Source organism: Alternaria rosae (genome assembly GCF_020736505.1).
Source record: "Alternaria rosae strain MPI-PUGE-AT-0040 chromosome Unknown BKA58scaffold_4, whole genome shotgun sequence".
NCBI classification, from domain to species: domain Eukaryota; kingdom Fungi; phylum Ascomycota; class Dothideomycetes; order Pleosporales; family Pleosporaceae; genus Alternaria; species Alternaria rosae.
In genome coordinates, this window is record NW_025763573.1 from 2552758 (window position 1) to 2574011 (window position 21254).

The following is a 21254-nucleotide window of genomic DNA, read 5'->3' on the forward strand; positions in this document are numbered from 1 at the left end:
AGAAGGTTTGACGAGCGAGCTTTCTTTACTTGGGCCAGTTTCTTCCTCTGTCGACCTCACCTCGTCCCAAGAAACACACACCCTTCCCGACTCTCCCGCTCCATCACAAGCACCATCATACACGATTCCTCGCTTCCCGAGGCCTCTCTCCTCCGACCACTGCACCCTCTGCACGCTCCAAACTCCTTCAAGCTCCCGGCGACCTTACCTCCTCGCACCTTCACCGCACTGTCGCGACTCCCTTCAGCCCGCCCTCACAGCACGCTTTCTTTCACGGCCCCCGCTGTACATAAAGTCGCAAATAATCGAGATCAATTGAACAAATCTCACCTTCCCGTTTCAACGCTCCTCGACTGTGAAGAGCGTGCATACCCGTTCTCAAACTCAAGATCCACAACTCATAACAGAAAACATGTCCGCATCACCCACCATTGCGGCTTCCTCGGCCAAGCGACCGCTCGAAGAACCCTCATCGCCCGCCGGACCCAATGACCAACCCGATGCCAAGCGTCCTGCTCTCGACAAGATGGTCAAGGAGGATGCGCCCAACCCAGACAACATCGACATTGCGCAACCAGTCCAGGCCGACGATATCGCCACGGAAGGCATCACACAAGAGGATGTAAAGGTGGTACCTGAAGTGGCTGAAGCTGCTGTCGAGAACGGTGCCCAGCCCATCCATACGGACACTGTTGTCCCGGACGCCCCTTCTATCCTTGAGACTCAGCCTATCCAATCCACATCAGGTGCTAATGGTCGACCTGTAAATCACAACCAGCAAGTGGACGAGACCAACTGGTTACATGTGCGCGCTTGCATTGGGACCAGCGAGGCCGCTACCATCATTGGCAAGGGCGGAGAAAATGTGACTCAGATTCGTCGCTTGTCCGGCGCCAAGTGCACGGTTAGCGACTACTCTCGGGGCGCTGTTGAACGCATCCTTACTGTAAGCGGTCAAGTTGATGCTGTGTCCAAGGCATTCGGCCTTATTGTGCGCACCCTCAACCAGGAGGACCTCGAGACACCATCTACATCCACCTCCAAGGCCTACCCTATGCGCCTTCTCATTCCCCACATCCTGATCGGTTCCATCATCGGAAAGGCTGGTGTTCGCATCCGCGAGATTCAAGAGGCTTCTAACGCTAAGTTGAACGCATCTGACACTCTCCTCCCCAACTCTGGCGAACGTTCGTTGATCGTACTGGGTGTTGCTGACGCTGTGCACATTGCTGTGTACTATGTTGCTCAGACTTTGGTCGAGCAGCTAACCGAGCGATTCGGTGGACCGGCTGCATCCCAATATGCAACCCGTAGTGGCATGGCTGCCAACGTCGTCCCAGGCGGCATGTCTGTTCAGCCATACGTCCCCCAGCCCGCCGGAGGTCAGTACTCCCACCCGCAGAACTTCCGTCGCCAAGAACCACCCCAGCGAACTCCCGCCCACGGAGGGTATGGTGCTCCACACATGCAGCATGGACAGCCTCCACAGCAGTCGCCGTACGGTCACCCCAACATGCCTTACGGCGCTGGCTCGCCGAGCCGTGGTCCCTATGGTGGTCCTGCAGCGCCCACTCCTTACGGCGGTCACCCTGCTGCAGCACCAGTTGCGCACGGCGGCGCCGCTCCTCATGCAGCGGTTGGTGGCATGCCCGGTCAACCTCTTACCCAGCAGATTTTCATTCCTAACGACATGGTCGGTGCCATCATTGGCAAGGGCGGTGCGAAGATTAATGAAATCCGCCAGCTCAGTGGCAGTGTCATCAAGATCAACGAGCCCACTGACAACAGCAACGAGCGTCTTGTCACCATCACGGGTACACAAGAATGCAACCAAATGGCACTGTACATGCTGTACTCGCGACTCGGTTAGTAGTGCATTCCATCACATAACACTCACAATGCTGACTATCTATGCAGAATCAGAGAAGCACCGTATTTAGTCGAAGAGTGCTATCAACTCGTCATCACTATGACACTTTTGTGTGGCGGTCTAAGACGAAGAACATACTACTGTAAGTCGGTCTGCTGTCTTTGTGGGATGCATGTTATAATGGAGCACGGCGTAGCGGAATATTTAGTTGTCTCATGGTTTATTGGGTGTGTACTTTACCTGCTTTCTCCCCGACTGCTCTCGGCGGGGAAGAGCATCGCTCTGAGGGAACATGGCGATCACAGGGGTGAGGTGGCAGGTGTCACTCCACGGGTCTTTCGCTGCCGATCTATATGATAGTGACATACCTGGTAATCTATCAAAAGCTTTCTGACTTCATCACTGAATATGTGAGTTGAGTTAGGTTTCTTCTTCGATGATGAACATGAACTGCTGAATGGTGAACGAGCTGCGGAATCGGGGGATGGAGTTATTCTCGTCTTATCGAGTTGAGGTGTAACGTTTGGGGAGTGTGGAGCTGGGAGAGAAGAAAGACCCATTTCCCCTTACACAATGGCTACAATAGACCTGATGATACGTAAAGAGGGAAAGGGAAGATTCTGGCGCCTTGCGTTTTTCACTTGAGTCGCCCTACATCGCCAGCGGGGTTAGGCACCTGTGACGACTTGGATGGCTACCGCATTGAAGTCATATGGCCATAACAGGGTAGCAAAGGCAATCACTAGTCCTTCCGACATCTTAGCGCTAGCGCTGTCCTCTTCTGTAGCATAGTCAGTGTAATTTTCCTCTACACATTGGACACAATCGTGCTTTGGACTTGTTTAGTAAACAAGCATACGCTTAGCCAAGCGCAAGCCACATCCCAAAGACAAGTCTGAGAGAGGCATATGTTGCCTACAACACCAGGCCCTTAAGTCAAAGATGCCCAACAATCGTGACCAGGTCGAGTGGCTTCTACATCAGTAGTCACACATGAGTTCCATGCAATACAGTGTGCTCGCTTTGAGCTAGTTGCTCTAAAAACCTTTATGTTGACATTTTACACTTGCTATGCCGCCGCGTGAACACCTACCACGCTTATCTATGCTGCAATCAGCGCAACCCCCTTTCGAATATCACGCCCCTACGCCAAACCATTGACATTCTAAACACCCCTTCCCGCCTTGAAGGCACTCCACGCCTAGGTAGTGGCAGGTGCAGGTGCGGTAGCAGGGTCGGTACCAACAGGCGCAGCAGGTGCAGTACCTGCGACGCCCTCAGTAGGTGCAGGAAGAGCCGTGTTGTCAATCGCATCATCGCTCTTCTTGGCCCACTTGGGTTCCTTAGCCCACTGCGGATCCCACCAAGGACCCGCATCGCTCAATTGGCAGCCCTTCTCGCACTCGCATGATCCACCGAATGCCTTGGGCAGGTTCTCGGCCGGGACCTGCGCCAGCAACTCCTTCTGGTATCCGCTGCCGAGAACGTGGATCTTGGCGCTTGTGACGGGGTCGAGGAACTTCTTGACCACGCTGAAGACGCCCGAGAAACCCCAGGGGGCGTTGATGATGTACATCTTACCCAGACGCTCGGGGTAGTAGTTTTGACTGATCTGCGAGACCGCGCCGAGGTAGCCGTACACGGAGGTAGCCTTGCTAATACCAACACCCTTCAGGTCCATGATTGTGCAAGATGTCTCGAGGAGGTAGCCAGACTTGCGGGAGCAGGCAGGAAGACGGGGGTCGGCCATCTTTTCGTATTCGCAGACAAGGTTCTGGATCATGCGCTCCTGGGAGGTGATCTTTCCGAGCGCGGTGAGGTCGACGTTACCAAGCTGCTCGATGTAGAGTGGGCGGCCATCCTAGTGTTGCGTCAGAGGTATTCTTGCTCAGACGGAAGCTGTGCTTTCAGCCCAAATAGAAGCCACGTACCTTGTCAGTCTTGTGGTAGTACTGGGGGTAGAATTTGAAGACCTCGGGTCGCTCCTTGTAGTCAAAGGTGCGGACAAGCTCCTCAACGCCCACGCCAGCATACTCGGCCCTCCACTTCTCACAGTCAACGAACCTAGTGCCTGTCAACAAACGTTCCAGCCGTGTTCCTACATAGCCCTCGTGCTTTGTATACGTACATCTGTTTCGCAAGCTCGACATTGAACTTTCGCGCGCGGAGGAACCGCAGCTGTAGATTGTTTAGCTTGAGGTCTTTTCCACCTGTCCAAGAAGCGGTGAGCATACCAGAGTCAGGGTGTCGAGGTTCTTGGTGTGGCCAGACTGCTCCAGCTGGGTTCTCAGCTGGAAGACCTGGGCATCTTGCTCTGGAGTTGTGTGGCCTGGGTGTCCGGGCTGGGCGGTGGGAGCGACGGTAGGATAGTCGTAGTGGTCGTACTTGGGGTCGAGCTTCAGCTCGCTGGTCGGGGCTGCAGCCATTGTATCTAGAGTGTATGAGAAGAGAGGTGGCTCAGAGTGTACAAGGAGGAGGGAGGTAATTGCGTGTTGCGCGGCCTGGACGAAGTTGTCGAGGAGCGCACGTCGATGTCAACTAAGTGGGTCCTTGCCGCGGCGGTCAAGCGAGACCCCTTCCCCTCATCCTCCTCGACGGCTCATTCCAGCGAATTGTGACCGTTGACACTGCCCCATGACGCATCTGTGGTCCGAAAGCCATGTTCACGCAGCGTACCTCACGCAGCCATGTTACACCACACGTGCATCGACGACATATTGAACGGTAAAACCGTAGTCAGACCTGCTGGAATGCAGGCGACGAGGCCTTTTTGAAGGAGCTACCTAGTTGATACATTGCAGAAAAGATAAACGCAAGACGAACCCAGAAAATAGATCAAACAACCCATGCCGAGAAACACCAGCCACAGACAGCCAAACGCTTCGCACGTTGAAAAAGAGAGTAGTGGTCCTCCCATCGTCAGGCTACCAAGGAAAACATGTTCCAGACACTAACAACAAACATGGTGCGAGATTCGTGCACTAACCGCTGGCATTGCTCATACCTCCCAAATGATCAGACCGCGCACCGTCTATCGAGCGATTCACCCCGTTACCAAACCTAAATCTCCATCGCGAAGCCCGCAAAGGACGCGAGCGAACCGTAGCAACCGAACACCGAGCAAATGACGCCTGAAAACGACGGAGATTGCTGTACCACAAAGCGTATGGACAGGCCCGGAGGCCAAACGACATCAAGCCGATCAATTCCTTCGATCCCGGCTCGGCCCAAAGTCGACTTCAGACACCTTCTTCGCCTCTTTGCGATTCTTGACAATGTATTGCGCGTATAGAGCCACGTGGTCACTGGGGAAGTGGTAGTTGGGGAAGCCCGGTACCCGCTGGAGATAGTTTTTGTCGATCTCGCCAAGTAGACCTACTACCTGCAGTGTGTTTGTCGAATACCAGATGTAGTCCAGGACTCCTTGGAAGTGAGGTACGTAGTTCGTGAACGCCAACTCGCCGATAGATGCATAGCTGGACTTGAGACTGAATGGATGGGATATACCGTCTCGTGTGAAATTGCCATACTTGCGGCTTCCCAGATCCACGTGAGCATTTGATACATTGCCATGTGTGATGAGATCGTAGACACCAGAGGACGGCAGCGAGTTGAAGTCACCGCATAGCAACACGGGGATATCCGAAGGATCAGAGTATTCCTTGGAAGGTCCGGGCTCCTGCGTCGGGTCGGGTTCGGCTCCTTCTTCGGTATCGCCATTTGTGAACTGGTACACCACCTTGTTCTTGCAGGCTGGGTGCTTAGTCCATTGAGTTGCAAGCTTGGTGATACCCTCCATCAAGATAGCGACTTGCACAAGCTTGACATCCTGGAACGCAGGGTTCCAGAAGACGTGTACATTTCCGACAATGAACCTGGAACCTGTAGCACGGTTTTCGAGGAAGGCAACAACGCCAATATCGTCTCTAGGCATGACGCGATTGAATATATCGTGTTCACCCTTCATATCCGGACGGTTGATGGCTGTATTGGCAAAGTCGATGAGCTGCTTGTCCAGCAAGATATACCTGGGCTGATTAGTGGGGCTCCGCAAGACGAGACGGACAACAACTTACTTGCTGTTCTTGTAAAAGATGGCACACCCATCGACCAGCTTTGCTTCCCTTTCTGCCATGGTACGCGCTCGTGACTTCGGCCAAAATACTCCCTTGTAGTCGTTGTGCGCCAGCTCTGCTCGGAAGAACTCGTTGAAACTATCTTGATCGATTTCTTGCAGACACACTATGTCTGCGTCGCGTTCCCGCAGTTCAGCAAGAATAAGTTCCCTGCGACTCTCCCAGGCCAATGCTGAGCTCGGTGTGTATCCATATTGTGATTGCGTACAGTATTTGTCGCACAAGATGTTGTAGCTGAGCGCGCTCACGGTCTCTTGTGCCGTGTCTTGAATCTCGTCGAGGACGATCCAGTCTCGCTCCGGTGGCGCCTCTGGACCCGGTGCGTTCTCGCGGAAGTGCTTAATAAGTTCTGTGGTGCCTTGTTCCATTATGATCTGTTTCAGATCGTCTGGAATAGGGTTGCCCTCAATACCAAGCACCTCCAGTTGATACAAAGATCCTAGTTCGTATGGCAGGTTTTCAATGTGATTGTCGAACAGGAGCAGCTGCTTCAGGTTCACTAGCATGCCGATCTCCGGAGGCAGATATTGCAGATTGTTCAGGGAGAGATCGAGATGAGTAAGGTTCCGTAGCTGTCCGATCTTCTGGTGCACGTAGGTGAGCTTGTTGGAGTTGAGGTAGAGCTTGGTCAGGAAGGTGTAGGCAAACAAGGCTGGCGTAATGACTTTGAGATTCTGGCCACCGAAATCGAGAATTGTCCAAATGTGCTGGTCCTTGGCATCTTCCACCCGCTGAGCAGCAGGCCTATTGCGCTCTTCCTTGTCCGTCTCTTTTTGCATCCCGTTTGATGTTCCTGCTACGATGCTCTTACTAACGCTCGGGTGGATTCGAGCGTGCGAGTGGGCCTGCGTCATTTCACGCGCGGTCTGGTGCAGCTTTAATTGCTCTTGCCAGTGTTCGGTTGGGGGTTTGCTCAGTCCACTATGAACGCTGTTTGGTGTCCCGTTCTGGAGATGGCCCGGCGTGAAGTGGGGCTGCACGTTGGACATACCCCCACTCGAGATGTTGTGCTGGTGGTTGAATTGGCCAACATGATTGTTTCCGGTGATGTCCTGGTGTTGCTGGTGATGTTGATGCTGGTTCTGGTGGTGCTGGTTGTGTTGGAAGGGCTTCCCCAGATTCATGTGCTGCATGAAGTTCTGCTGCCCTGCTCGCCCGTTCATCATAACGTTGTGGCCCTGATGCCCATGGGCTTGGTTGAACATACCGAACTGCTGGGGAGACGACTGGCGCCCAGGAGATCGTGAGGGCGAGGGGGTGTCGGGGTTGGGGAAGGGTATGCGGGCGGTAGACGAGGGTGAGCGCACTCGGCTGGGGAGGTTGCGTATGTTTTGTGTGTGTTGTGGATAGAAGGTATTGCCGGTTCCCCTGGGGTAGACCGAGTACTCGGCCATCTAAGGGAATCGCGGCGGAAGATATCTGGGGTCGCGCAGGCGGCCTTTGTGTTGAGGGTGAAAGCCGCGGGATGCTCTGGCAAGTCGGGGCGTCAGGTAGGAGGAAGGGTTCGGGCACGCGATCTTCTTCGTTTTAACATGGGCGCCCGTACGACTCCTCGACATGAGCACGCGTTCAGCAAACGCGGCACCTGAATACCATGTATTGATATCCCGGCGGTTCGCGAGTGAAGGTGGTGTTGGAGCGGGGACTCGGTAGCGAGCGAGGGCGGAGGGGTTGCTGGCGTGGAGGCGTGCTGGCGATAAAGCGCTTGGGCGCGGGCTCGTATTGATATCCTGGCGGTCTATTGGTATGGAGCAGTCAGTGGGTGTTGCGGGGAATCAAAGAGGTTGGACGGGGAGCTTGGAGCGGGCAGCAGAAGCGTATGGAAGCGGCGCACGTACGGCAGCTGAGGATGTCAAAGGGCGCGCAGGAGGGCAATCGGGCTCAATCGTGCCAGACAGACTGTGAGCGGGTCCAACTGCAGCGCTGTGAAGAATAGAGAGCGTAGTGATGCGATACGTGAAGCCCAGTCGAACCTTGCCCGATGCATTGGGGTCCGCCGCTTAGCGGGCCACGTGACATGGAAGCGTCGATCCAAGCTGAACGCCATGAAACTGCCCATCTGTTCTTTCGCGACTGGGGCCTGTGCCCGCGCGTTGGCTGGGTGTTCGCCGGAGTAGTCCTTGCATTCTTCCTTTTGACATGCGTGGCAACTATCGAACAAGTATATAGCACTGGCCATGTGTACCTAGGTACATACCGGCTCCGTAGGCGCGTTCGACGTGCATCTATTCCTTCTCTACATGTACCCGTCTTTATGTATGTGTTTCATCCATGAAAAGGTTACAGATTACGCAGTACCCTCACCCTTGATCCTCGTTTCCGTCGTGCACTGCATACCCTCGTGAGCTTGTCGCTGCTAGACTCGGGCTTTCCCCACGCTGGAATATCACCTGCAGCACGTCTTCGGCTCATGCCGCGCTCCTGCAGACGGGCGCCACATCGCCAGAAGCTGCTCGTTCGCGACGCTCGCACTGCCCAGCGATGTATCGCCATAGAGAACCTGGGGATTCACACAGCCGCAGCCGTTGATTGGAGATGTGTCCTCGGCTGGCCTCGCAGCTCCTCACCTGAGCTGTCTCCCACAACCGGAGCTGTGCCGAAACTTGCATTCACATACATGACATGCTGGCACCATCCTCTGATCTGATCTGATCTCTCTCCAGTCAAGCACTGTCGTCGCATCCGCTCCGCCGTCCCGCTCATTAATTGCTGACTCGCCTACACGTGCTTATCAGACGACTAAAGACCGGCCCAATATCGCGTTCCCGCTAAAACAGTGGGGCTAGGGTAGGAGTAGACTGGACAACCTCGAGCACGTTTCCAGGTCGTCTCCATGGGCGATTGGCAGTTGGCAAGAACACTGTGCTTGCCCTACGTGTGAACCTCTCTGGCTAATCCCCTTCCCAGTATCGCTACTACGGCGCCAACGCCACCGCCAGCCCTCCCATACGCCCCAAGACCGTCGAAGCAAAGCAATGGGATCTGACCACCACGGACGCTCTCGGTAGAACCATCTCTGCGTCTTCGACTTCTGCCTCACCAGGCCTGCGCACCCACTTAGGCAATAACATGGACATAACGCGCGGCTCCATGTCTAGCAACTCCACCCAGAGTACCAGAGACGACATGGGCGTCCCCTCTACAGAACCCTTCATTCTGCGCCATGGACGCCGATACATTCGAAGCGCCCAGAGCTACCCCCTCCCATGCGACCTGCCCGAACTCCACCGCCAGAACCTACATACCCTCCTTGCGACAGCCGTCTTCGGCAAAGCCATGGGCTCAACCCCCTCGTATCCCCCCAAAAAAGTGTTGGAGGTTGCGTGTGGCTCCGGATACTGGTCGGCTGTGTGTCATGAATGGCTGAGTGGTACGTATACCCCGCACTGTCTCTATGGTTCAGGGCTGACCGTAACCAGAACAGGGCTACGACGATGTTTCCTTTACCGGTCTAGACATTGTCAATCTCGCAGGAGATTTACAGCGCCAGGGCATCGACTGGAAGTTCGTGCAGCATGATCTGCGCAAGTTACCGCTGCCGTTCGATGATGAGGAGTTCGATATCGTTGTGATGAAGGACCTGAGTATGGTGGTACCTGATGGACCGCCCTCGCAGAGGACACTCGATGAATGCACCCGGATCCTGAAGTCTGGAGGCACGTTGGAAATATGGGACACTGACCACATCATCCGATCGATCCTGCCACATCCTCCACCACCGCCAGGCAAGAATCCTCAAGAATACGCTTGCGCTGTATCAACGGGGACGTTCCTCATTTCGCACACCACGCCCTTTACTGATGTGCAGAACAAATATCTGCAAGACTCTAACTCGTGGATACAAGAAGCACTCGACCGACGCAAGCTCTCAGCAACCCCTTGCTCTCGTATATCACAGATCCTGCTTCAAGAGACGGAGACTCTATGCGAGGTGGAAAACCGTCGGGTAGCGATTCTTCTCGGTGAACCACGGTGGGAGCGCGAAGCTGCGGGCGAAACGATAAAGCGGCGTGGAAGCGAGGCGGGGAAACTCAAGAAGGGAAGCGCAACGTTGGAAAGCTCCATCCTGACCAAGGAGCAGGCAGCGCTAAGACACACGGCATTGCTTGTCGTCATACAGCTGATTGAGAGTCTTGAACCCCTACTTAAAGAAGTCAGTGGAAAGAACCAAGAGGAATGGCAGCGTTATTGGAACTCCATGATCAACGACCTGCTTGAGCAGAAAGGTGCCTCGAGCGGTGAATGTCTCGAGCTCGGCATATGGTGGTGCAAGAAGGCGTAAAGTTCAAAAGGGCGTACCTTGTTTATTTGTGATATCCCGGTCTAAGCAAGGCCATGGTCGGCGAAATGTCAGTTATCGTATGATACCAGCTAGGCGAGTTTGTCGTAGCGCTGGCGCAAGGTGCGATAGCGCTTTAGATAGTATCTGGGTGTAGTTAGGAATGCTTTCAATCTTGCTTTTTCAGCTGCTGCAAACGTACAGTGCTTCGATCTCTATACGATGATTGTTAGCATCATACATGTGGTGCCCTGTTATGGAGTGACTTGCCTTTCTTCACGTACTCCGCCCTTTCGATGCCCTGTTTGATCTTGGCTTCGTCTGTCAGGTTCTTTTGACTCGCAAATGCCTTGTGCAGGCGTGTCCGGAAGTAATCGTAGCCCTGAGGATATTCCCGGCCCATGAAAAGCAAATCTATTCATTTCGTAAGCCCATGGAGTTTGCTATGAGCCGAGGGAAACGACATGCTACGCACCCTTGTAGATCCGAATGACCTGGTGGCGGAGCGCGGGATTCGGAGGGGTCATTCTCAGTACGAAGGCGAACGATGTACAGATTCGAAGAAATCGATGCTAGAAAGCTGTCAAACGTCAATCGCGTGTGTACGAGCAGAGTGCGGAGTAGTTGTAGCAAACGCTCGGGCCCTCGTCCTGACGTAGCGGCTGGCGGACTTGTGGGATGGAAATGGATCCTCGGCTTGTCTTTCCGCATCCCGACGCCCTAGCACTTGCTGCAATCGTTCGTGAACACCACCGCGCTGTGTTCCCATTGGACTCTATATTTGACGATAATGAATACCATGCGACCCTTGGGGCGCTCAGCGCTTCTTCGTTCCAAACCTGCATGGCCAACTCTTCCGGTAGTGCAGAGTGTATCTGGCACGCGATATCGATCTACTTCAAGCGGTACGTGAATTGAATCTTTTACTCAATGCTGTTGCTGCGCGCAGCATGGATATATGTGAGAGACTGGCGGGCATGCTCTAGCTTGTAACGCACCTCAAGTCACTACACAATTGTTCGAGCATCTACCGCTACACACATGATCAGGAAGAGCTGAGACATCATGGAATGGCAATAGCTGACTCACATCTGACATAGAAGCACCTGCCACTGCCGTTCTCAGCCCAAGATGGCTCTCGGACGTTCGAACACGCATCGGGAAGTGCATTAGTTTTGGAATGAGCCCGGCACAGATCGAAGAGGCAGGGTTGATACTACAAGAGACTGCAGTAGACTGTGAGTTCTATAAAAATAAAAAATGGCTCATATCATGGTTCGGAATCAGCTCATTCTGTGTCTTCCAGGGCGAGAACTCGTAGCTGGCAGCGAGGGGTTTCTTACAGGCAGGCAATGGCGAGGCCTCTACCGGCAAGAGGTAGTATGGGGTGAAATGGTTAGCTTCTTATCTAACCCATTCTTGCACCACCGCTAATCCGAGCTTGAACATATGCAGGACAGCATGGTAGGGGAGCCCGAATGCGTTTATTCTGATAATTGCTGATGGATGTGAAGGGTATTCGCATCACTTCTCGAGCCTTGGAGACATCTTTTTAATCTCTAGCAGGCCACGTCAATAATGTCATGTACAACCGATACGCAGAATCGGCGAGAGTCAACTGGACGTTGAACTTTGCAGCGAGCAACCCACAACATAAGGCTGAGTGGATGGAGCTCATGACGCCGAAGAGCGTTGGCTTGATCTTGAGAAGCATCAAAACAGACTATAAGTTTGTAAGTTTTGCGCGCTATAGTTCCAGCTGGAGGCTATCTCAACTCTTGAAACGTCACTGACCGAAAACTAGCCCATGAAATGGCCTGATAGGTGCGACCACAGAACAAACTACAAGATGCAGCGCTCAATATTTTAACACATACATCATCAGGGTAACCGTACTGCACAAGCTTCGAGACAAACCGACGCAAGACACCGATCACTTCATCTTGGACGTAGTAATCCTCTCAGAAGCTCAGCGGCGACCAGCAGCGCGATGCACCGAAGACATTGTCGTGTACGACTATCGCACAGCAAAGAAGTCTCCTTTGCCGTCTTTTATGATCCAGAAGTTCCAAGAGACATTCAACCTACAAGAAGAAGCGAAGGAGAAGAACAGCAACAGGGTCAGAGTGCTATTGGATCGAGTTAGGGAACTAGAAAAGGGTAGCTGGGATAGACCAGATGCTAAGGAAGACTTTGGTAGCGCGGTTCAATAGAACATGGTGATACTTGCGAGAAAACGTCTCATAAGACCCTTGATATTTGCGGTTCGCATTCGCAAACGGTGCCTTGTTTTCTGGTTCCTCCTGTCCAGTGAAAGCTTCGCTAGTGCGATGTCTTTGATTTGAACAAGACTAGCAAATAGTCGCGTCTGTAGCGGCGGTAGAGTAGGATTTACTAGCGGTGTTACATAGGTATCGTCATATCCGTCATCATATACCCCTGCAGCGGCATGGACAGACAACACGCGGGGTTGATGGCGTGTCCGAGTTCGGCGCATGGCAGTCAAACCAGATGTACAGATGCAAGCGATGTGGAAAATGGCAAACTGCCGCATGAACCCACTGCATGGCGTGATTCTCATCACAATGATGTACATGAAGTGGTATGTTCTGATGCCTATTGCAGCGATCTGCACGCCCGTTGCGCGCGTGATGTTCCGGCTTGCCTTAATTTGCAAGTCAAATGGGCTGCTATTGGCGAAGTTGGGTTAAGCTTCACGCCGGCACAATGCAGAGGGCGGAAGAGGGTCATGGATGTGCAGGCGGAAGGCTTGCGCGCTATGCTCGCCTCGAGGGAACACAGATAGATGAAAATGCTCCGAACAATTTGGGATGCTGACAGTGCACCGCTTGACCCGGTAATAGCATGTTCAATAGGGTGTGGCGTAACATGTCGCATGAGCATTGCTATGCAGCCGCTGTAAAGATTCATGCATCGAAAGGGCAGGCACGCTCACTACGCGTACATAGAAAGCAGACGATAGTGACGGCGGCGTGAGTAATAGCGTCGGCGGGGTTTGCCCGCTGCAGAGACTTCAGGCATGCGGTGAACAGACAAAGCGCGGCTTCATTCGCTCTTGGAGCTTGCTATGGCTCAGGGGGGGTCCTGGCGCATGCAAATGAGCAGGTAAGCTAAAGAAGCCGGTGCAGGCTAATTGGCTGCCTTGGAAGACGTGTTTGTCTGGCGATGCAGCTGTGCGATATGGCAGAAGCAGCAGACGGAGGGACTATGTAGAGGAGGGCGAGATGAGGTACAAGACAGGCAAGATCACTGCCGGAGACGGACAGGCGATACTTGGCTTCCCCGGTAGAGTGAAATGACGGCCTTGTTGTCGTGGTCAAGATCGGCATCATGAACTGGAATCGGACACAGTTCGGCTGATCTGCGTGGCAGCAGCATCAAGTATGCTGCCCGCGTGGTTGTGATAATGGCGGTACAAGCCGGGCACATGGAATTCTGCCGCGGATGGGCAGCGTGTCGAGGGAGTCGTGGTTGCATGTGCAGGGCGGGCGTAGTGAAACCACGGTTCGGCAACGCAGAAGACGTGGAACCTCGGAGTGGACAGGCAAATCAGCCATCAGGTGCATCGTGGCTTGTCAGTGCTCTGATCACCGCGTGGCCCACTCGCGCAGAGGCTTGGACGGTCGGGTTTTCTTGGTTGACTTTGCATTTGACGTTTAGCACTTGCAAGTCTTGGCACGAGCCCACCCGGCGGAAGGCACGACTGAGCAGGCGCAGGGCACCTTCCTCGTTCCCCTACCCGTCTTGCCCAGCACACGACACACCCCCAGACTCCCCCACCGAGCAGCGGCTCAACATCTTCCAGTCCTGGCTCGTCCTGTGCAGCAGTCGAGTCGCGCCAGGGAGAGGTTTGCCCGCTCGCACCCGCACCGCCGTCTATGGTAGCGAAGTCGAAGAGGAACGCGGCGCACGACAAGCGACACGAGAATGGCCTTGCGGCCCCCGGCAAGAAAATCACAAAGCAGAAGAGCATCCCGCAGCTCAATGGCCACGCCAACGGGAAGCCCAGCGAGCCCTCGCCGCCGCTGCCCAGCCATGTAGACACGACCGAGATGACGCAGCACGCCAGCGCTCACGATCCAGCCCCGGGGTCGAGCGCCCACGTCAACCCCATGGCCGCTGCTGCGTCGGCCGCATCAGGGCACCGCACGCGCGCTGGGTCGGATGCCTCGCTCGACAACACCCCCGAGGCCTGCCGCTCGTACGACAATGGCAGCGCCGGCGGGCCCTTTGATCCCATGGCCTCGACTCTCCGCCGCGCCGACACCAATGCCTCCAAGTCGGCCTCCATCTCCATGGCCAGCATGCTCGCGGTGCCCGCCACCATTCTCACGTCCTGTCCTCTGCGGGACGTTCTCGCCATCCTCATCATCCTCCTCCAACTCCCCCCCACCGTCCTCACCGTCGTCCAGTTCCTGTTCGCAACGCTTACTTTTGTCCCGCCCCAGGCCGGCACGCCCCTCTCCGCCCTCTCCGCCTTCCCCTCCTTCACCGACATCTTCCAGGGCTCCGGCGGCACGCCCTCGCTCTTCACCACAATCATCGCCGATACCGTCATCCTGCTCATATGGCTGCTGCTGTGGGTGCCTGCCCAGAACTTCTTCCTCGACCTCGCACAGGCCGTCATAGCCATAGCGCTCGGCGGTGCCGCAGCCGGCAAGAAAGGCACGACCAACAGCATCGTCATATGCTTCGTCATCATCCTTTCGAGCCACGTCTTCAGATTCAGGCCTCTCCGGCAACACATCGTCCACTTTCTGTGGACGGGGCTCGCCCGGGGAGGCCTTGAATTTTTGACGAGCCCCCCGAGTACGCCATCCTATTTGGAGAGCTTCTCGACCCCCCATGGATGGCCCCGTAGCCTCCTGGGTATTCATATTTTGGCCCAAGGTGTCGTTCGTATTATCCGACGCTCTCTCTCTCGACGAGAACATGCAACCTTACCCACCGGCAAGAAGACAGATCCAGAGTCTGGCACGCTACAACGCTCCAACTCCACGAACCTCGATCCCACTGCCGACGTGCCCAACTCCTCGAGTACCGATGGCCGCCCCCCGGGGCCGTCGCCCGCAACACACGCACTTAAGGATAAAGCGAGCAGTGGGAGGAGAAAGAGAAAGCAAGCTACTCATGTTCGTAGTCAGCAGCCATTCTGGGCTGCACTTGCCAGTACAAAAGTTACAGTTTTGAAAGAGATGGAGAGTAGCCGGGCGGCCAACGATGCCGACGAGGCTAACGCAAAAGACGCAAATCACATTGGAAACGCTGTTTGGAGATCGGAGGACGATCGTGTTTGGATTTCAGAAGTCGGCTTTTCCGACATTTCATTTCGTGTTAGTTTATCTGGTGGAGCTGGCCTTCAAGAGCAGGACGATGAAGATTCCAGTGTCGGGTCTGGGATAGACAAGTCAAAGCCCTTCTACATCCGCGTCAACGGCGCAGACTGGAGCTCAACCCGCATCCGACAGAGCGAGCCGATAGGTTTCCAGGGACAAGAGGGAACGGGCTACTGGGTAGGAGAAATATTTGGTCTGACAGCCCTCTCGAACTATTATTGCGAGTTTGTTCGGACCAACGACAACCAAGTCTTCTACTCAGCGAGTCTTATTACCTCGGCCAGCCCGGTAACCGAACTTGGTAAGCAGAACATCTTGTGTAGCCTGACCTTGCTAATGCGTGACCAGCTTCAGCTTCTATAGCCTCCCCGCCAGCCCATCAGACCCTACGACCTTCTTCGCCAACAACCACATTGAAGAACTCTATTGCCGCGGCCGACCAGCAACTACAGGAACAGCGCAATCGGTTGAAGCGAAACAAGAAAGACCACAAGACAGCCATTACCAACATCAAGAAAGAGGTGGACACGCTCGGCAACCGCCTAGCCAACGCCGGAGGTAGTGACGAGCGCCAACGCCAGCGTGTCCTTCAGTTCACGCAGAACATCCGCCAAGCCGACGATGCCGCCGCTGAGTTCGCCCTTCAAGCAGAAAATCTGGGAAGCATTCCCGAAGATGAGGCGAAAGAAGCTGCAGCCAAGAAGGCAGAGTGGAAGAAGGAGCGTGACAATAAGAACGCTGTTGCCTGCGAATTCGACAAGACCAAGGAGGAGATCGAGCGACAAGTGCAAAGTGTGGAGTCCGACATTTCTACTGCCTTTCAGAAGAGGGAGCGCCTTCAGCAGCGTCAAACCAGGCTCAACGAGCAGCACGATCGTCTCGTCACCGCCAATGCTGAAGGTTTCACCGCCAAGCAACGAAGGGAGCAAGAACGCGCAGCATTACGAGCGCAGCGCGCTGAAGTCGAGCATCAGTATCGGAGCAACATCAACGGCTACGAAAGACGCACCGAAGAGCAGAACATGTCTACCAGCCAAATTTTGCAGACTGTTCAGCAGTACGAAGAGCTCCTCCTTCAGCAAGCGCATCAGCACATGTCCGTTCCTACCACTCCAGAGGGCAATCTTCCAGGCACAAACATGTCTCCTCACGGCAATGGTTTCTCCAGCTTCACCTTCCCGTCAATGCACTCGCACATGAACGGTACTCCTGGTTCCATGCGTGGAGGTCGCGGTCGTTCCTCGTCGATGCTCTCTAACGTATCTGGATTCACCGACGCTTTCGACGAGCCCGCATCTTCAGGCACTTATGTCCTTGGTAACCCCTTCAGCACCCCCGGTCCGATCAATGGTCGCAATCGCAGTCACGGCAGTGGCAGCCTCAGCTCAGGTACCTCCAGTCAGAGTTCGAGCCAGAGAGACCCCTTGAGTCCTGTTCAAAGTATCAAGCCGATGATGGTGCGGAGTCCTACTAGTGGGAGTGGTAACAGTCTGATGAGTCCGATTGGCACTGGCAGATGAAACCGTACACGAATTACTCTTTATGTATCTTTAGGTAGTGTTCCAATGTGATATTCGCGTCCTTTTCGTGTTCTCATATACAGTTCTCACTTTGCTGCAACTGAAGTGACCTCCGTGCGAATGAAGATCTTCTGAACGTGACACTCACGGATCATAAGGAAAGATGACTACCTTTGATACCTACGAAGAGACACAGGTGTGTGTGTGTGTACTAAGACGTGAAAAGGTAAATAGTGACTACATGGCAGGATACGGTCTTTATTCGCTTGGTGGAAAGTACATGAAGACTATCACGCTGCCTTATACTAATATACAAAACGCTTCCAAACATGCTGTAGTCCCTAAACCTCCCCCATACTCAACCCTCCAGCGCGTTGACGCGTTGAGCGTCTACACCTCTTCGATGATAGACGACAGCCTCGGACTCCAGCCGGTCTGCTCCAGGTCTTCGCTGGCATTCTCCATCCTGCCGCCTTTGGCGCGACGCTTGTTGTCCATGCTGTCCCCTTCCTCACCCCCATGCTCATGCTCGCCCTCTTGTCCTCCTTCGCCTACACCCGCGACGTTAGGGATCGTCCTATGTTCCGTCTTCCAATTACCCGTCTGCATGCTGTAGGTGATTACATCGTAGACTTTGGATGCATCTTCCGGTCTTGTGCCATAAAGAGGCGTCGCAAGGCCTACGATTTGTGTCTTGAGAGCAGTGAACAGTTGCTGCTCGAGCAGTTGTGCAGCCTGTGTTGACATTTTCTCGTTTGTGTTGAAGTATGTGTTGGACTGATTAGAGGAGATAGGTGTTGAAACTATTGGCTTGGTATTAGAGTGGACATCGTGGTGCTGTGAGTTTGCAAAGGCGAGTGACAAAAGCGGAGGCGAATGTCGGAGATAGACATTATGCAGTACCAAAGTGTACTGTGAGTCACCTTGAAAACAGAAGAAATACATGCTAGAGCTCTTGATTTTACTTTCGTTTGCTCTTTCATCTACAGCCAAATAAATACGATGAATCTACACACCACCGTTTAACCAAGTCCGCGAGCTTTCACCGTAACCCAGCATGAATGCTCCCACTTATCTACACAAATTGCTCCGCTGCCCAGCATTCCAGCGCCGCATCGCCTCTTTGATATGCTTAGTAGTCCAGGGCCCGTACCTCTTGTGCTCTCCATTTGGTTGATATCCCACTTGGTGACTCTCCTCCACCCTGCTTGCTGCACCCTCCAGAACCATAGTCCACCAAAAGTCGCCTTTTGCGATTCTGCCACCATACAGCTTCCATAGCCCTGGCATATAAACTACATCCTGCACACAGTAATCCTTGATCGCTTGGCTCAGGGGTCTCTCCTCAAAGACTGCATATCTGCCACCTCGTTCCGGAGCGAAGAGCTTGACACCGGCCTCTTTGATAGCGCTGCAGACTTGCCTCTGCTCCGGTGTTATGTTCAGACGTGAGGCGTTATAGTCGATCGCTTTGCCCAAGCCCAGAAGGTGTTCACGGGAAGCGCGTGTAGTGGTTGCTAGCTCCATGAGTTGGATGTCGTGGATGCAGGAGAGGGAGATGGCGTAGTGGGAGAAGAGGGCGTCGGAGTCATTGCGTACGTCGAAGAAGACTTTTGGGATTGCTGGTGACTCCAAGATAGACTTCAGGGTCGTGACAGGATTTTTGGAGTCTTCTGTATTGAGGGTAGTAGCAAGAGGCGTAGTCGCGCTTGCTGTTGTTGCGGTGGTAGTTGTTGAGAATGCGCGAGCACCCAAAGTATGGATGTCGATGAGATACACCGTCTCCTTGGGTAGTACGTACAGTGTTAGTAGAGCGATCGAACCATTCCGACTGAGCTTTGCGCCTTCCAGATCGATGTAAAGACTTGGTGGGGATATTGGTAGGTCGTCGAGCGTTGCTAGCACGGAAGAGAGCTCCTCTTGAGTTGATATAAAGATGACTGGAGGCATGATTGTGGTGGATTGATACTGTGTATGTGGCTGTTACGATTATCAGGGAAGGCTGTACGTTTATATCAGGCAGAGAGTAATTTTTTGATAATTCCGGACACGACACCAGCTGGGGAGAAGGGACGAGTAGATGTGAGCTAGGAAAGAGTTATATGGAAGGCTGCAGGTCGTACTTTCCGATTCGCAGGCTGCACTTAGTATTGCCTGAATGTACCTTCTGCAATGTGGTTCGACAAGACATCCCGTCGTATAAGCGGTGCTAGCCTTTGCAGAAACCGGTGAAGATTATGCATATCTCAACGAAACAAGGTGCCACGAAAACCAATAAGTGCTGACGCGGAAGTTCCAGATCTATCGATTCAGCCTTGCTCCGAATTCTATTGGATTATGGCAGTCGATACGCAAGTGACAGAAGCGTAATATGGAAAAGATCTTCTGAACCGTTCTCACCAGGGAAGGCCAACTCATGCTGTGTCTGGACTCGTTCCGTGGTTTGACTCCGTTCATCACAATCAGTTTTGCTGCCTGTTGACATGTCCTGAAGTGGTGACGGTTAGGCATTTTGACAAAGGAGAAGCGTGGAATCCAGACGAGCCAATGAGATCCAGATCAATAATGTGACACAGTCGCAAATGAAGGTAGATCGCTAGACGAGAAAAATTGCAATTTTCACTGGTCCTGCAATTATAGACGATGCCTATATGTAACGTCCCTGGGGATCCAGCCTGTCCATAAGCTCCATGGACTTTTCGTACATGGTGAAGACGATACCGCCACTGAGGATCAGTCGACCCAATCTTGGAAGCGCTCCTGACCAGAAAGTAAAGAGACCCTCATCTCTGAAGATCTTAGCCACACAGTCAAAGCTGTTCTTGTAAGAGCTCCGTGCTTCTATTGACTGCATGCGTGTCTTGACAGTGTCGATAGGCATTGTAGTGTACACGGTTATTATGCCTGCGAGGCCTCCGAGTCCAAACGTGCTGAAGGCACCAAGCTTCTCGCCAGGGGTGACGTATGACTGCGCTAATTGCTTGAGCGATGTGTAACTGGAGAAGCGAACGGCCGAGTTGGCTGCTTGACGTGCGGTCGTTGGGAGGAAACCCTGGAAGAAGCCGCGAATGCCCTTTTCTTGTGCGATAATTCTTGATCCGTGCAGGAAGCCTCGCATGCGTGGGTTTGCCGACTTGCGGTCGTCAATACTAGGCGGGTGAGTCAGTGACGGTACATGAATGCGACCGAGGCAGCTTACAGTTGGGTTTTGATGCTCTCAAACGGAGTCACAGCTAATAGCGATTCTGTAGCTCCTGCACCGAAACCAGCTATGACCGTCGCTGGACCGGAGACTTTGCCTTCAGCGTCTGCCAGCATATTCCTGTACATATCGAATGCGACGAATCCTACGTGCACTGTCAGACAGTCGCCTCCCAATCATTTCCATGACGTACTTATGCCCGCCTTCAAAGAGTTGCCGATGATCAAGGTTGTGCATCCAGCGTACCACTGCTTGCCGAATGGCGGCCATGGCAGCTTCTTTCCGTCAGGTAATCTCCGGTTGAGTTGGGATCGTGTCTTTGCGACTATGTTTGGGTCAGGTTCGACTCGGTCATGTAAGTGGATACGATGCGGTGCGTACACTCAGCGGGGTATGTGATTGCTGGTCCAGGGTCAGTCATGAATCAGATAACGATTTGGGCGCATGCTTTACAAATCTCTACGGCACCTGCAGTTGCACCTGCCAGGATTGAGCGCATTGCGCTTGCCTTCTTCTTCTCGGTCGTTGCAGTCGCCATGACGTTTCAAGTCGAGCAGCCTCCGGTGGTGATAGGAGTAGGTTTGGACGCGCAGCAATTACGCGGGAAAGTTTTGGCGTATCCACGTCGCGTGCGGTAATAGGAATTCGGTGCAGTGACGTAGTATTGGTCTTGCACTCGAAACCAATGTAGATTCTTTGGAAAACAACAGGAACCACTGTTCGAGGAATCTCGACGCGCCAGTGTGAACTAGATTTCCTCAAGGTTCACAAATAACAAGTCCATCGACACGGCCGAGGACGGAGGTGAGCAACAGGCCCGCATTTCGGCGCCAAGCATCCCGCTTGACATCAGCCCGCTTGCGCTTGGGCCATCGAAAAGTTACGCTTTC

General features: G+C 53.7%; 10 protein-coding genes across 10 annotated transcripts; 4 read left to right on the top strand and 6 right to left on the bottom strand.

Annotated features, from left to right (window-relative positions):
• Positions 1–26: 26 nt before the first annotated feature.
• On the top strand, positions 27–2055 carry BKA58DRAFT_160771 (uncharacterized protein). Its single transcript, XM_046164962.1, has 2 exons — positions 27–1865; positions 1918–2055. The coding sequence occupies exons 1-2, from the start codon at positions 413–415 to the stop codon at positions 1938–1940; spliced, it is 1476 nt and encodes a 491-aa protein (XP_046026693.1). The 5' UTR covers positions 27–412; the 3' UTR covers positions 1941–2055.
• A 1016-nt stretch (positions 2056–3071) lies between these two features.
• BKA58DRAFT_410976 (CRAL-TRIO domain-containing protein) lies at positions 3072–4296 on the bottom strand (the record flags this gene model as incomplete). Its single annotated transcript, XM_046172261.1, has 4 exons — positions 3072–3731; positions 3802–3934; positions 3999–4048; positions 4105–4296. 4 exons carry the CDS (start codon positions 4294–4296, stop codon positions 3072–3074), a joined length of 1035 nt encoding a protein of 344 aa, XP_046026694.1.
• A 776-nt stretch (positions 4297–5072) lies between these two features.
• Positions 5073–7400, bottom strand: BKA58DRAFT_410977 (Endonuclease/exonuclease/phosphatase; the record flags this gene model as incomplete). The annotated part of the gene is made up of 2 exons (XM_046172262.1): positions 5073–5898; positions 5947–7400. 2 exons carry the CDS (start codon positions 7398–7400, stop codon positions 5073–5075), a joined length of 2280 nt encoding a protein of 759 aa, XP_046026695.1.
• Positions 7401–8746: 1346 nt separating this feature from the next.
• On the top strand, positions 8747–10503 carry BKA58DRAFT_160881 (SAM binding motif-containing protein). Its single transcript, XM_046164963.1, has 3 exons — positions 8747–8857; positions 8914–9376; positions 9426–10503. The coding sequence occupies exons 1-3, from the start codon at positions 8840–8842 to the stop codon at positions 10286–10288; spliced, it is 1344 nt and encodes a 447-aa protein (XP_046026696.1). The 5' UTR covers positions 8747–8839; the 3' UTR covers positions 10289–10503.
• BKA58DRAFT_439188 (uncharacterized protein) lies at positions 10361–10688 on the bottom strand (the record flags this gene model as incomplete). Its single annotated transcript, XM_046173657.1, has 3 exons — positions 10361–10432; positions 10488–10500; positions 10570–10688. 3 exons carry the CDS (start codon positions 10686–10688, stop codon positions 10361–10363), a joined length of 204 nt encoding a protein of 67 aa, XP_046026697.1.
• A 1180-nt stretch (positions 10689–11868) lies between these two features.
• On the top strand, positions 11869–12498 carry BKA58DRAFT_439189 (thioesterase-like superfamily-domain-containing protein; the record flags this gene model as incomplete). The annotated part of the gene is made up of 3 exons (XM_046173658.1): positions 11869–12018; positions 12090–12109; positions 12171–12498. The coding sequence occupies 3 exons, from the start codon at positions 11869–11871 to the stop codon at positions 12496–12498; spliced, it is 498 nt and encodes a 165-aa protein (XP_046026698.1).
• A 1484-nt stretch (positions 12499–13982) lies between these two features.
• Positions 13983–17240, top strand: BKA58DRAFT_337569 (ubiquitination network signaling protein). Its single transcript, XM_046168277.1, has 2 exons — positions 13983–15943; positions 15991–17240. Exons 1-2 carry the CDS (start codon positions 14185–14187, stop codon positions 17160–17162), a joined length of 2931 nt encoding a protein of 976 aa, XP_046026699.1. The 5' UTR covers positions 13983–14184; the 3' UTR covers positions 17163–17240.
• Positions 17241–17552: 312 nt separating this feature from the next.
• On the bottom strand, positions 17553–17909 carry BKA58DRAFT_439191 (uncharacterized protein; the record flags this gene model as incomplete). Its single annotated transcript, XM_046173659.1, has 1 exon — positions 17553–17909. The coding sequence occupies one exon, from the start codon at positions 17907–17909 to the stop codon at positions 17553–17555; it is 357 nt and encodes a 118-aa protein (XP_046026700.1).
• A 319-nt stretch (positions 17910–18228) lies between these two features.
• BKA58DRAFT_160981 (uncharacterized protein) lies at positions 18229–19461 on the bottom strand. The gene has a single exon (XM_046164965.1). It carries the CDS (start codon positions 19110–19112, stop codon positions 18234–18236), a length of 879 nt encoding a protein of 292 aa, XP_046026701.1. The 5' UTR covers positions 19113–19461; the 3' UTR covers positions 18229–18233.
• A 348-nt stretch (positions 19462–19809) lies between these two features.
• On the bottom strand, positions 19810–20902 carry BKA58DRAFT_313621 (tricarboxylate transport protein, mitochondrial precursor; the record flags this gene model as incomplete). Its single annotated transcript, XM_046167438.1, has 5 exons — positions 19810–20311; positions 20362–20509; positions 20558–20689; positions 20746–20766; positions 20818–20902. 5 exons carry the CDS (start codon positions 20900–20902, stop codon positions 19810–19812), a joined length of 888 nt encoding a protein of 295 aa, XP_046026702.1.
• Positions 20903–21254: the final 352 nt, after the last annotated feature.

What these genes read in the sequence shown, in the direction of transcription:
- BKA58DRAFT_160771 (XM_046164962.1), top strand. Translation starts at nt 413, where the DNA reads ATGTCCGCATCACCCACCATTGCGGCTTCCTCGGCCAAGCGACCGCTC. An exon ending in CATGCTGTACTCGCGACTCG is followed by an intron (nt 1,866 to 1,917) that starts GTTAGTAGTGCA and finishes CTATCTATGCAG; the next exon opens with AATCAGAGAAGCACCGTATT.
- BKA58DRAFT_160881 (XM_046164963.1), top strand. An exon ending in GTGTCATGAATGGCTGAGTG is followed by an intron (nt 9,377 to 9,425) that starts GTACGTATACCC and finishes GACCGTAACCAG; the next exon opens with AACAGGGCTACGACGATGTT.
- BKA58DRAFT_337569 (XM_046168277.1), top strand. Translation starts at nt 14,185, where the DNA reads ATGGTAGCGAAGTCGAAGAGGAACGCGGCGCACGACAAGCGACACGAG. An exon ending in CAGCCCGGTAACCGAACTTG is followed by an intron (nt 15,944 to 15,990) that starts GTAAGCAGAACA and finishes ATGCGTGACCAG; the next exon opens with CTTCAGCTTCTATAGCCTCC.
- BKA58DRAFT_160981 (XM_046164965.1), bottom strand. Translation starts at nt 19,112, where the DNA reads ATGCCTCCAGTCATCTTTATATCAACTCAAGAGGAGCTCTCTTCCGTG.